The sequence below is a fragment of the Athene noctua genome, chromosome 25 (genome assembly GCF_965140245.1).
Source record: "Athene noctua chromosome 25, bAthNoc1.hap1.1, whole genome shotgun sequence".
NCBI lineage: Eukaryota > Metazoa > Chordata > Aves > Strigiformes > Strigidae > Athene > Athene noctua.
The window spans coordinates 5,462,254-5,477,196 of record NC_134061.1 but is presented as its reverse complement, the minus strand read 5'-3'; the positions used below and the strand labels follow the sequence as shown (position 1 = coordinate 5,477,196).

At 43.2% G+C, this 14,943-nt stretch overlaps 1 protein-coding gene across 3 annotated transcripts in view; it reads left to right on the top strand.

Annotated features, from left to right (window-relative positions):
* MYO1D (myosin ID) overlaps positions 1 to 14,943 on the top strand; it is a 164,956-nt gene that overhangs the window by 92,526 nt on the left and 57,487 nt on the right. For 2 of the 3 annotated variants that reach the window (XR_012635156.1, XM_074926437.1), the window contains exons 20-21: positions 6,168 to 6,281; positions 12,103 to 12,257. Coding sequence is in view for 2 of the 3 variants with exons in the window: in XM_074926437.1 (XP_074782538.1) it covers positions 6,168 to 6,281; positions 12,103 to 12,257 (269 nt within the window). In the remaining variant the exon portion in view is untranslated. Of the gene's footprint in view, positions 1 to 6,167; positions 6,282 to 12,102; positions 12,262 to 14,943 lie in introns of all 3 variants that reach the window. The other variant, XM_074926439.1, reaches the window with a different exon arrangement.

Genomic DNA, 14,943 nt, shown 5'->3' with positions numbered 1-14,943 from the left:
AAACTGGCTGTTTGCTTCTCAGCTGAAATTTGGTTCAGATGAAGCTTTAGCAAGGGACTGAAGAGTGAGTTATGGAAATGAAAATGTAATTAATTATCGGGTGATTTCATTGCTTCCCTTAAATAATACTCTTTAAAAAAGCATCAGTCCACAGAATAAGGTTGCTCAAGTTCATTTGTGGTGTATTTTCATGATTCGGGTTATTTAAGGATTCTTGAGCAAAAAATGTGCTGTTACTGCTGGTCCCTTAGGCAGGCAGGAAGGTGTTAGTGGTAACGAGAGAGCACTGTAGTGAGTTGAGGTGAATGTTTTATTTCTGGAGCAGCATCAGACTTCCTTTGCGGCTTTCAGTAGGGTACCGAATCATCACGCCATGTGTGAAGTAGTTCTTGACTGTCAGCAGCAACGTTTGGGGGCTGCTTCTTAAAATTGTCAGATAATTGCAGTCTAATACACTTCTTTCCTTGGAAAGAAAAGAAATTAAAAGGATAAGTACTGGGCAACTGCATAGACACAAGTTAAGCCTGGAGTTCATGTATTTAAAAATGTTTATTCATAGAAGATGTCTTATGACCTGTAAGATATTTGCTAACCATTAAACTCTTTAAGTCAGAATTTTTAGCTAATGATTGACGTTGTTCTGGTGAAGTAATACCAACTCTCACCAGCCAGGGAACTGCTCTTGAAGTATTGATAAATGCTGGTAAAGTTTTCTTTAGCTTGAGTGCGTGGGGTCTTAATTTCAACAGCTTGAGATGAATAATAACGGGTGAATCTGTTTGGACCAAAGCTTTTATAGCTCTTTTTATAGAAGGTTTGTGAAGAGACTTTGAAGTCTCGCTGATGGGAGGTGCATGTGTTTGCTTTCTCACAGTAGGTATAGGTAGAAGCAGGTCATTTCTGCCTATGGAAAAATACATCTTTTCTGAGCATCAAACTCTTAATTTTTCAAAGGAAATTTTAAAGTTTTTTTGCCTTAGGAAACCAAATGCATATTTCATGCATACCACCAGATTTTGTTGTATCACCTTGGAAACAACAGTTTCTTTTTGGTTTGAGGTTGGCTTGTTGGTTTTTTTTTTTAGAATAAGGCTTTTCTTCCTACTTTCTCCCTTGTCATTTGTGGCACCAAGGTCCCTTGAGGACCATCTCTTCTAACGCCTGAGGCCCTGTGGTGTCTAGAGGCCCCTGGCAGAGACCTGAAAAGCTCATTTGGAGGTTTTTCTGCTATAGGCTAGACCTTCATTTTTCCCCATAAGGTAGTCAAGAAGCTAAATTGGGACTCATTCACTTTGGATCAACTAAGATATAAATAAAAAATGCCCAGAAGGTGCAGAGAACACAATGCTAGGAAGGGTAGTTCTCCATGAGGATATAAGTTGTATCTGAGAACATAAGGCCTGTCTTTACTCCTACAAAATCAAAAGAATAGTAACATTTGCAATGTGCAGGCATTTGTCTGGATCTCTTCAGTGCATGCTTCCCAATGTGACAGTTTAATTCTAAAAACACAGCGTGTTTTATTTACATAAACGTACCATGGGTGCATGAGACACCTGAAGCAAAGCAGCTGCTTGAAAGAGCTGAAAAGGACACGAGTTGTAGAGCGACAAGAATTTGCTTCTCAGGTGAGAGAAGCTGCTGGACTTCCCCTTTGGTTCATCTCTTTAGCTGTTTATCTGAATTTATTGTTCAGTGTGAACACTAAAAACCGGTGGGTAGCCGTGAGAAAGAAGGCGAGTTTCAAATATGCTTGTAGAACTACAGTGTTCCTTCACCATGCGAGGGCTGGGCGTGCTTCCCGTCCCTGCTCTCTGGGCAGCAGCTGAGGACCTTCTGCAGCGGGGTGCCTCTGGTGGCCCAGCTCCGAGAGCTCTGCTCCCTTTGTCACCCTGGGCACTGACGACAGGCTCCCATTGTGATGGGAGATGGGAGCAACAAGCAGGATCATGGCAGTGAAGAGGTAGCGGGGTCAGACTCTGTGAAAAAAATTTCACATAAATCAAAAGGACGTGACTGGGGACCGTGGCCTCCCCAGCGTCAGATCTGAGGTCTGTGGGGCAGATCACAGCCAAGCAGGCTGGAGAAGCTTTGCCTTCAACTCGCAAGATGTGGAGCGTGATGTGCTGTAAGCTGCACAGCCAAGTTATGGTTTGAGGAGCCTGTGCTACTCTGCTCGAACAACTCAGTGTGTAGCACCAGACACTCCTAACCTACTTTTTCGGGGCCATTCAGTGTTTCATAGCCTTTATTTTTTTTCTCCCATTCATCTGCTTCCTAAAATAATCCCAGTTATTCAGCATCTCTTCCTGGGAGATTTTCCAGGCCCTCAATCACATTCTTTACCTTCTCTGAACCATTAGGGCCTCCTTCACGTTCACCATTGCTGTGCTTTACACACTATTCCGAGTGAGACCACGGCACCCAGGACATTATTCCCCATGCTAGTCCTTATCACATGCTAATGCCTTGCTTGTTCTCAGCTGCCTTGCGTGTTTGTGCCAAGATCTATCCAAAGCTGTCTAAAATCATCTTCAGTTACTTTTTCTGAGTTGATGCTGTTAATTTAAAGCTGTCATATAGCTCTCCAATTAGCATTTTTTGCCTTTATCTGCTCTGAACTTTGTCACTCTGCTGCCTATTGACTGAGAATATTTAAGTTCTCCAGTTGTCTCCTGACTTCACCTAGGAAAATCCTATTTATGTTCATCTGCCTCATCACATCTCACCCTTGTCTACCCTTCTCAGTTGATTAATAAATGTCTCTGTGACTGTGATACACTGATGACTCCAGCTTTGCCTTAGTGAAAAATAATTTCTACTTTGTGTCCTATTTTCTCACTTACTTTTGACAAAAGTTTGCATCTTGCTTTGTGACCTGGCCTCTTGGGGTATCTGAAAGTCTAGATGACATCGAATGTTCTCCTTTGGTGTAGCATTTCCTGGACAAATTAATTGCAGTGTTAGCTAGATGCATGTTTCCTCTGTGAAAACCCCACTTGCTGGAGCCTGACGTTACCAGCAGCCTAGGAAGAACATTTGTGATGAGTTGCAGTGGGATGGGGGGAATTGAAATGATCTGTGTTGATAAAGGAGATAGGAACAGAGGCATGATCCCAGGGTATAAAACACTTCTCCGGAGAGATTATAATTTTGTTTCGTGCCGTAACATGATCCTCCCACTTCTGGTTTTGTAAACAATCACACTAATTTCATAAGGCATGGAATGTCATTCATTAGCTTCAGTCTTCCTGGATCTTTCCCAGATCAGATGCTGTTGTAAAGGTACAACATTTAGTATCTTGTATCCTTTGAATGAGTACATTTTTAATAAACAGCTGCATATTTTTACAGTAATTTTCCAGAGGTGCTTATATGGCATTTGACGGCAGTTTTGGTGATTTAATTTGTCTGGTACCAGAAAGATGCTGTTGCTGGAGACATGATTGGTGGCCAAAAATAGACATGAATTCAGAACACCTGCAATTAAGATAAATTATGTAATATATGACCACGTATACAGCTTGCTGCTGGGCCATGTCATTCCTTTGCATCATTAGCTTGTACTTAAATAATCTGTTCTTCTATTGTTCTTCCCACAAGGTAACTGGGTGTATGAACTGCAGCAAAATACTGGGATGTGGGACTCTGCACTTGGCTGTTTTCAACAGTACTTGCTGGGGAGTTCACATGTTGCTGTCTTCCAAGAGTTAATATTTCCCTTATCAGAACTGTTATGTACAATTGCTATTTAAAAAAAAAGTTTTAGGTTTGATCCACACATAAGTACTCTACAAGATGGAATTTATTTTCCCCATACACTGAGTGCCTGGTTACGCAGGCAGTATCCCAGGTGGGAAGTATTTTGAGTTCAAATTAGAGTGAACCAACTTCTTGAGTACGCCTAAGATTATTCTGTGAGGGTTGGGATGTATATACACAGATAATCTCTGCTGCTGTTGACTGCCAGTGAGATTACAGGTGATAATATAGTGGTTTGCCTCAGCAGGCAACTAATGGTTCTTCACTGAATTATAGCCTGTATTTATAATTGGTCTTAAATTTACAACTGTAGAGCCCAGTAGCAACATTGAGATACTAAGATATTAATTTTTCCCAGTGGCAACACTAAGCTGTCTTTGCTAAACTATTAGAAACTGTCAGAATATTTGAGATACTGTGAAGTCTGTTTTCTTCGTAGCATATGGGCTAATGAAATCACAGAATGATTTAGGTGGGAGAGGGGACCTCTGGAGGTCTGGGGTCCAACCTCCTGCTCTGAGCCGGGCTAACTTCGGAGTTAAATGAGGTTGCTGAGGCTCTCAGCTGAGTTTTGAAAATCCCTGAGGATGAAGGTTACATTGCCTCTCTGAGCCCTGTCCCAGGGCTACCACCCTCCTGGGGAGATTTTTTTCCCCTATTGGATTTTCTGCTGTTGCTGCATCTTCTGCCTGTTGCCTCTTGTCCTTGTGCTTCTCCAAGAAGCCTAGCTCCATCTCCCCCATACCCTAACGTTGTCAGAGGATACAGTCATTTGAAGATTAAAACACCTTTGCCTCTTTTTGGAAGCCAGTATTAAAGTTGTTTGAAGTCCACTATGATTTTCTTAGTAGTAAGTACGTTATAGGAGTGGTTTGGGGGTCAGGAGACCAGAGTCTGGATTCAAAATAACCTGCGAATGGTACAAGGATTTCACAAAAACCAAATCAACTAAAAATCTCCCTTCGTGTCAGTTAAGCTTAGAGGTGCACAGATGCCTGTGGATGCTTTCTTGTTTGGTTGAATTTTGCTGGATGCTGTAGCTCTGCTCTCCGTGTTCCCAGAGTAGCCCTGGACAGCATAGCTGGGCAGTGAGCTCCTGTTGAAAGAATTTCTTTTGAGGAGCTTGAGCTCACTGGTGATCCCTAGACATCCTTGCCTCATGTGCTTAACAGAACACAAAGTCAAGTTAAAATATGGGTTGAGCAATGTCCACCTCTATAAAAAAATCTGCTGTACTCGCAATACGGGTCTGGGACAGCTGAACTGATCTCATAGCTTGCTGCTGCTGAACAGAGCTGTCCTGTTTATCACTACCCAGAGCCTCACCGTCTTTCCCTTGCAATGGCTCTGATGCTCGATGTACCCTTCTCTCTGTATGTTCACACTAAAGGCAGATTTTTATCAAGTTGGTGAATTGATGTGGCTGAGGAGCATCAGAGCTAGCGCAGGATATGGGGCCAGGACCTCCTGGAAGAGGCAACAGGATGCTGTTCTCAGTGGCAGTGAGCCTTTAGACGAGACTGGTGGTGCTCTCACTCTGCCTCTCTGGCTTAGGAAGGGAGAGGGTTGTGTTCAATACCCCTTGCAGCCTGAGGGCACTCCAGCTTGGGTCTTCTGATTGCCAAGAAATAACCTTGCTTTCCTCCCACCAGCTGGTTGCCTGGGTCCCTGCATACAGGCTTGGCTCTCCCAGACTTCTGGCCCATTCAGTCTCTTTCCTTCTTGCAGAATGGCAAAACGTCAGCAAAACTGGTGGAGCGTGCCCGTACTCAGCTCACACATCCACTAGTGGGCAGGGGAAGGGTGGTCGTCCAGGTTTCCCGCTTCTTGGGCAAGAGGTTTACCTACATCCAAGGCACAGACCTTTTAAAAGAGGGAGATGGGTCCTGCTCAAAGTTACGATGGTCCAAAGCTTCTGCTTTCAAATGCCTCAGGTCTGGACTGTCACAGACCCTGGTGGCACCCTGTTTAGCTCCGTGGGGCACATAATCTGCATCAGGCTTTTGGGATGACAAAGGCACATATATAGGGTAGGAACAAGAGCCACCTGCCTTGGGCTTGGTTTCTGCCAGCAGACAGGGGTGCAGGTTGAGACTTGCTGAGGAAAGCATCTGTCCTTCATTTCATTGAGGCCAGGGACTTTTCCAGCTCACCTCAGCCCTGCTAGATAACTCTGAGGATGTTGCTTCTCCAAGGCTCTGCTTTTCTATATTTGTCAAATGGAATTACAGGGTCCATCTTCCCTGAAACAGTGAAACTGTTTCAGGATCTGTGGAAAAAATCTGTTTAAGAGCTGTGTGAGTTTTGTGTATTTTCTATGCGAGTTTTGTGTATTTACTGCTGCAGAGTTTTATTCTGCATGTTCTTGCAGTGATTATTGGGACTGAAAATTTGCTTCTTTACAGGTCAATCGCTTTAATAAGGTGGAGGACAGAGCTATCTTCATTACTGATCGGCACCTTTATAAGATGGACCCTATGAAGCAGTACAAAGTGATGAAGACCATCCCCCTCTATAATGTAAGTACAAGAATTGGGGAATTTAATCTCTGACTCTGTCATGGGTAGTGCATCTACTGTTTAGTTCCATTTTCACATCCATAAAATGGAAATACCTTGGTTTACTATTTTTAATATATTTAATGTCTTTAAAACAGTTACTACAGCACTGATGCATCATGTTAGCTTTTAATTTCAGTGTGTAAAATAAAAGCTAAAACCCAAACTGCTTATCACACTTTCTTCTGCTCATTCTTCTATTTTGTTTTTTATCTTCCGTGTGCCGCAAGATCCTGCCCCCATAAGGGGGTTAGCATTTCACAGCAGCTTATGACACAGTTTCTGTGTCTCTGGGGGTTTGTTTGATCCTTCATGTCGTGTTTGAAATTTTTTCTTAATATTTGTTCATGTTTAATGTAAATCTTATCAAAGCTAAATTCAGAATTATAGTGAGGTATCTGGCCTTCGGGGTAGCAGAGTTTAGCTGCCAGTGACAAAGCAGCAGATTATCACTGGTATGAAGGGGGATGGGGGAAAACCTCATCGTAGCTCTTCAGCATCCTGGAGTGTGGATTCAACTGCTTGTTTGTTTTCCTCAGCCTGAGGTAACACTACTACAGTTATCTTAAACCTACAGAACCTGGCTGGGTTGCTTGGCAATGCCGTACACAAATTTGTAGGGACATTTGCATTTGGAGAAATAGTAAATCTGGCGTCCGAATATTGCTGAAAGAGCAGAGTTGGGGTTAGGGTAACAGTAAAATCTAATCTGCAGATGTGGAGTGAATGATTAGCTCAGACTGCATCCGTAATGTTAATTTTATAGATCCTCTTCTAACCTCCTCGCTGGTCACCCAGCGTGTGTGTGTGGAGTGACGTGCTTGTACCCTCACAGGAGCATCCTCTGTAGTGCAGCGGTGTCTGCGTGGCAGTGCCTCTTGTTTTGAAAAGACATTACTGCCAGGGAGTTAGCAGCTGCAGGTCATTTTCCTCGGTTGATGTTCCGTTCTACTGACATCTCTTAATTGTGCAAAATGAAATTGTCAGCAGATTACGCTGCTAAATGGCTGACTCTTGTTTGTGCAAACCAACTTGTTCAAATACATGAAGACTCCAAGCAGAGTGTTTTTCCTAGATGGGCATGTTTTTTGCAGAGTGTCAAGGTGAGCTCAGGTGGACGAGGTGGAATTTTGTCCATTACAATTTCTCACTATTAGTTCGCTATGTTTGTACCTTATACAAAACAGCTAGGCCACTGCAATTCACTTACTATGTTAGTAATTACGGGTAAATCTGTATTTATCACAGCTTTAGGAAAATGGCCACTTTACCTATGTGTGTGATGGGTCTAAAGGTGGAGCTTGTACATTTACATAACAGCACAAGACTGTCACTGGGGGTAGTCTGAATATTTTCCTCTGAAATTCTTAAGCCTTGAGCGATGGGCCCGTGCAAACCTCATGAAGTTCAACAAGGCCAAAGGCAAGGTCCTGCCCATGGGTCGGGGCAATCCCAAACACAAATCCAGGCTGGGTGAGGAGTGGATTGAGAGCAGCCCCAAGGAGAAGGACTTTGGGGTGTTGGTGGATAGAAAACTGACTGTGAGCCACCAACGTGTGCTCCCAGCCCAGAAAGGCAACGGTGTGCTGGGCTGCCCCCAGAGCAGGGTGGGCACAGGGCCAGGGGGGGATTCTCCCCTCTGCTCCGCTCTGTGAGACCCCCCTGCAGGGCTGGGTCCAGCTCTGGGGCACCAACAGCAGAAGGACACGGACCTGCTGGAGCGGGGCCAGAGGAGGCCACGGAGATTCTGGGGGGGCTGGAGCCCCCCCATGTGAGGAGGGGCTGAGAGAGTTGGGGGGTTCAGCTGGAGAATAGAAGGCTCCGGGGAGACCTTAGAGCGGCCTCCCAGGGCTGAAAGGGGCTGCGGGAAAGGGGGGAGGGAGTCTTTGTTGGGGGGTGTAGGGGGTAAGACAAGGGGTGATGGGTTTAAACTGACAGAAGGGAAATTTAGATGAGATCTAAGGCAGAAATTCTCCCCTGTGAGGGGGGTGAGGCCCTGGCACAGGCTGCCCAGAGCAGCTGTGGCTGCCCCCTCCCTGGCAGGGTTCAAGGCCAGGTTGGACGGGGCTTTGGGCAACCTGGGCTAGTGGAAAGTGTCCCTGCCCGGGGCAGGGGGTGGCACTGGATGGGCTTTGAAGGTCCCTTCCAACCCAAACCAGTCTGTGATTTTTATGATTAATGCCTTAAAATTTAAAGGATGTGAGTTGGATACAATTTGTAGGTTGCCTATAGGATATCTGTTAGTTAGAAATGTTGGTAGTTACTGTTTTGTTCACAGAACACGGATGTCTGAAATAGAGTTTCCATTCCTACAGAGTGCTGTAGTGCACTGTATGTTGGCTGTCTGCTTTGCATTTCTTCTGGCACCAGAACAGTTAATGGTCTGTGCATATCAGTCTCTTACTCTTAGAATACTTAAATTTCCATAGATATAAATCGGGTTTATTTGTACATCTGCAATATTCCCTTTAGCCACCTACCTCAAGGCTTCTTGAACTGGGCAATGGCAAAGGGGTCCTGGCACACTTTGCACAGGCGGGATGAGTCCAAAAGACCCTTCACTGACTCACACAGGTGCCAGAATAATATTTCAAAGTGGAAATTTGATGAAGGCTATCTTTGGTGAATGTTGTGGTGATAAATTTCTGCTCTGTTGGCCACAGCCTCTCCTTTTCCCTGCTTCTTCTTCACCGTGGTCCTGGGGAACAGTAGAAAATCTGCACGTACGCATGGGGATTGCATCATGTGCTGGGCCGTGCTCACTGATCCTCTTGATTTACTGCTGACCCCTCTGCGCCTCAGGAAGAGGGGAGAGGAGGAGAGTTTGGAAATGTATTTGGTTCATATATACCACGTGAAATATTTGTATTTCTTTTGCCAGGATTTCATAAATTGAACTCCTGCTAATGGTTAATGCTGTGTTGCAGTTGTTTTTTTCCTTCTGTAGTTTTGTTTTATATTTGTTACTAAATTATCTGCATATGTGTTGTCTTTCACCTCTTGAGCTAGCTGCCTTTCATCTCTCTCTCATTCTTCTGCATGTACGATCCCTTTTTGTGTGGAAACCCTTTTACTGTGTACAGGGAGGTGGTGTAAGTAGACAATTAGTGATACAGAGATTCCTTCCCTTTCAGGGAAAGAACATTTGTTTGAACTCATGGGAAGATTTTTGAGAAGCAAATGGATAATGCTTACACCAGTCTTGATGTGTACAGGTGTATCAAATATGTCCTGCTAGAAGGACGGGTGTTGGCTGGGGAAGATGGATTGCCCTTCCGATACGTAAAGGTGAACCCAGCTGAAACTCCGCTGCCTGTCAGCTGTGCTGCTGGCTGCCAGCAGTTCCAAAGCACCCTATCAACATGGCGACATCCTCAGGGATGGTGTTTCCATGGAAATATCGTTGGAGACAGTCAGCTGATGTCTGTTATGACCATAAACTTGTTTTCGGCTGGAGAAATGACACTACAGTTCCCCATCTCTTTTAACTATGTTTACATGTAAATGGTTTAAGTACAGCCCATAATGTGTGCCTGCTCGGGTCCCAGGCTCTATAATCTGTTATTTTGTGTTCTGTGTGAGGAATCTGTAATTTTGTGCAAACGATGACAAAGCAATAACTTTCCTTTCAACCCTGACTATTTTGCTGGATTGAGATGCTACTTGGGGGGATTTTCTGTGTGCAAGCATTCTGGCAGTTGCCTCAGAAGTACCAATATACAAGTATCTTTTTGTTCTTACCTGGAGAGAAAATAAACAGATAATGTCAGAAAGCAATTAAAAGGCGACTGAGCAGCAGAAAGGATCTTGCAACTAGCTTTTCCAGTAGTGGTGAATACAATAATGGATGTTCTGTAGATGTTGAGAATTTTTTCCTCATCTTCAGGCGAAGCTAATAGTGGTGTTTGTAAACACTGAGATAAGCACCTTCTCTGAAATGATTTCTTTTGTGCTATATTTATTTGTTCAGATAGTCTGACGGGGAGGGCTGAAATAGGAAAATTTTGAAGGGCTCTTGGACCTTTAACACAGTTCTGTTGAATAATTGATGTTTAAATAGGCTTTTCAAATCCAAAGATTTCAACTTGTTCATCTTTCACACTCTGTGCACATTTAAAACCTTGATGGCAGTAGTCCCTGTGGTGCTATTGTGCTCACAGGATGTTATTTAAGCATGCAAATTAATTTTAAGGGACACTGTAAACCCAGGCAGCTGTTAATGTCTGTGCATGAAGTGTAGCTTGTTTTAAAAGCATTTCATAACCTCAAAATAGCGTGAACGATAGAGAATAAGCTCCACCTGTGTTGGATATATTATGCAACTGGTAGCCAGAGGTCTCTGCTCAGTGTTTAAAATATCAGCAGTTACTGTAGTTCAGACAGACTCTTCTACTGTGATAATAAGCCAACAAAATATGAGTGATTCTAAACTTGTGTAGTGTTTCATCCAGAAAATAGGGCATACACCGCCCTGCTGCGTGTTGGTTGTGGCGTGCTTTTCTGGGACGATGCTGCTGTCTGGTATGTGTTAGACATCCAGAGCTGAAACAGGTTTCTTGGAAATAATACGTTGTGACTGCTAAACCAAACATATGGATCCAGACTGTTTCTGAATGTGATTCATGCTTCGGTAAGGAGTGAGTAGTCTCCAGCTTGATTTGTGCTAATATCCTTCCCAACACTGGCAGCGGGGTTACGTAGAAGGGTTTTTTCTTTAAGAAGGGAATCGCGAGACTTTCATTTCCACAAAATGGTATAGGGGTGCCTCTCACTTTTAGGAGAATGCAAACCTCTGGATCACTCAAAGGAGTCATGTAGTCCTTTAGTGGGCAGGGAAGTTCTGCTGTATTCTCTCTCTATACTTGGTATTCTTTTGCCTTTCTCTCTCTCTTTTTTTTTTTTTAACTTTTTTAACACATGTTTTTTAGGTGTGCTTGCCTCTTGATGTTCCTTTTGCCATCCTTATACTTTATTTCCTTAGGATAGATTAATTTTTTGCTTTTTTAATATTAATCTGAATAGCCTGTGTACCCAGATTGCAACTCCTAAAAATTTCCCGCTTTTACTTTGTGAGATGATGAAGACAAAATTTACTTAACAGGAAAAAAAAAAATCAAAAAAACCAAACCAAAACCCCATGTTTCTTTATTTTGTCAGAACAGCAAGACCTTAATTCATACCTGAACAATGGAATCATTACGGCTTTGTGGGGTTGCAAATACTCTTCATCAAGTTGTTTAGGTTTTCAGTAAGCTTCATTCTTCCGTTACCTGCCTATCATTGCATTCCCGGCACTGCATATGGGAATTTGAAGATGGTTATTGGCCAGACTCATAATTATTGTTGGTTTCCTTTGAAAAGGAAAAAAAAAAAAAACAAAGGCAGGCTTGCGCAGTGTCATCCAGTGTGAGATTTTGGGGAAAGCAAGCTTCAGCTGTTAGAAATCCTCCTGGTACACTCTTTGGTGGGTGGCCCATGGTGCTGGATAGGCGGAAGGACAGTGCCGCTTCTGGCAAGAGTTGCTCAGAATGATCCCAGTCTAGACAGTAACATTTCCTCGCACCTTTGAGACTGTTGACTTCCAAAAAAACACTGTGTTCCATCTTGACTTTTTCAGCTTGTGGGAGGAGTACTGAGGACCTGCACACTGCCGTTCCCCTGAGCTCTCTGGCAGAGGTAGAAGTTGAGAGTGAGCGTCGCACCCTGGGGAGGAAAGAACTGGCCTGGAGAGTAGCAAAGATTTATCAACATATATAACATTGTTCTTGCTTTCTCTTCACAGTTGATAGGATTGAGTGTCTCCAATGGAAAGGACCAGCTCGTGGTCTTCCACACGAAAGACAACAAGGATCTCATTGTCTGTCTCTTCAGCAAAGAGCCCTCTAACGACAGCAGGATTGGAGAGCTGGTGGGAGTCCTGGCAAGCCACTTCAAGAGGTCAGTGCCAGGGATGGATTTTGTTGAAAACTCTGTCTAGCGTGCCAATCAGAAACTTCCCCTGAAGTAATTTTGATGCCAGTCTTGAGCTTTATCTGTGTTACTTCACTGTATCACTGGGATACCAGAGCAACACTTTTTCCTTGCATTTTTGGGACGTGCCTTGTGGCTACCACACTTGGCTTGCCCCACGTACCTTCCCTGAATGTGTTTGTTAGAGCATCGTTGTTTGGGGCTACATATCACTGACGATGCACTTTGAGTGTGTCACAATGTCTCCTCAATGCTTCTTACAGTCAAACTCTTAACATGTAAAGTTAAGGTACAACTCTTCATCTCTCAGATTGCTCCCCTGCCTCTGGTATCAGTAGATGATTTATTGCTTGAGCTGTAAAATGTCATTTGTTTCCTGAAAATTGTCTCGTGTGTAGATCGATGTGCAAAACCTGTTTGACCGGTGAACTGAACAGTTAAGTGGTTATCGAGCACGGAGCTTCTTGTAGCTACATCTGAGCTAGCAATAATCACCCTTACACCACAGAGCACGTTCGGGACTGTGCAGACAAGTGCCACAGCAGTGACTGCATTGCAGGCAATCACATAAAAGTACCTGTAGAGAAATGATGTGTGGCGTGAACAGACCTTCAGAGTTGTTTCCTTGTTCCTCCAGTCCTCTCGTGAGGACTGATGTTGGTCAGCATCAGCATTGCCTTCACCATTCGCAATATCATGCTCCGTTTATGACCTATGAAAAGGAGTCTTTATAGGTAAATACTCGTACAGACCTATAAGTGGCAGAACAACGGAAGCAAATTTAGGTTACATTAGGTAATTTTTTTTCCATCAATTCAAGAAGAAGGTGCTGGTTTAATCACTTCTCACCACTACAGTGTAAAGTTCACTGCTGCCTGTACTGCTGGAGGTAGGTGCTAAGTTCATTTGAAATGAATTCTCAGCATTGACATAATTTCTTTTGACAATTTGAGTGCTGAAAAGCAAGTGAAACATTTACTGGTTTTGCATTTACCTAAATATAGTTTAATTTTAAAGGTAGCTGCTCTTGAAGGCTCAGGAGATTATGGTATTGTAAAGCAACACGCTTCGTTTTGGAAATCCTGTGAAGTAGCTGGAGTTCTTTCATGTCTGGTGTGTTTTGAACACAGGTGACATCTTCAGCTGATGCTCCTCAGTGCCTTAACAAATCTCTAATGTTGGGAAGAGCTGTGAAACCGTTGAGTATGCTCCAGGTCCTGTATGTGCAGTGTTCGGATCGCCCTGGCTTGTTGTTCCTTTTGCTCAGACATTACCCAGCCTTTTTGTTCACGGATCCAGTATAGCTCAGTGGGAGGCACATATTCTTCATTTTAAGAAAGTATGTTGTGTGGCCATCAGTCTAAAATATTGCACCTTTCATATAAGGGTATAGACTATTGATTTTCAATTTCTTATACTGATTTAACAACGACATTTTTATCTTTAAAAAGAATTATTTTTTATCTAATCACTGTCTGTAAAAGAATGACAGTTAAATACTCTTATGAGCTGTTTAATCTTCACTTAAAACAATATTAGCATTTTTTTACTGCTTCAAATGACAAATCTCAGCACAGCTGGTTAAATGAGAGAGCTGGCCTAAAAGCCCCTTTTTCTCCAACATCTAATAGAAGTTATTGGTTTAACGATAATGTACAGGAACAACTCATGTTTAATTTTCCAGATATCCAAATGTCATGGTTTCCCTCTTCAAAGCAATATCTGTAAATCAAAATAAAAGGAAATACTCTTGTTTTCAGCCACTTTCCATTTTCTAAGAGTAAAAAAAAAAAATCCTGTCAGTGAATGGGATTAGCCGACCCCTTGCTTGAGAGGCACTTTGGGAATTCCTCATTAAAGGGGATTAGCCGAAAGTCACCATGTGCCTCATGGCAAGTGTCAAGTTTCGCTGTCCTGCCTGTCAGAAGGTGGTTGCTGTGAAAAGAAAGTGGATCCAGCAGTAAAATCTCAAGCCTGAAAGTTCAATCGCTGGGTGACCCTGTAATGGGACTTCAGAGCCGTGCTCCACCTGGGACACGGGGAGCAGCTTCCTTGGGTTACAGGCGGGTCTCACTTAAGGTCCTCTCTGGACATACAAAGCGATTTCCAGGCATCTCAGTATCAGCCCTGAAACCCTGTTACGAGGTTTTAGCAAGGGTAAGGTTGCACAGCTACGCTTGGTTGTGTGTAGTGTAGTAGGTAATGATACTTAAATACTTGGGTAATAAAGTCATGTAAAATTCTATGCCATTCTGTATTAGTGTGTAGGAAAGATGAGGAGGCGGCTGGGGGTAACATCTATGCTGAGGATGCCTAAACCCTTTAATTCAGATGCTTTGTTTCGGTTTTTACTATTTTTCCCAACTCTTTGAACGGGGAACTTCAATGCTGACACATCTTGCATTGGGAATTTTGGAAACTTTCAGCAAGAAGTAGTTTAGACATTTTAAAAAAAGTTTAGAGGTAATGTCTTTAGATGATGTATTCTGGCAGCTGCTTTTGGAGAAGTTACACGGTTCCTGTTCTTAGGCATAAAGGCTTCAAATTTGGGAACATTCTGCCTGAGTTCACACCTTTGCCTGTGAAAATCTACCTGAAACTGCATCTTTTGCAAATTATTCCTAGTAGGAGTTTTCTTACTTTCATGTTGTGG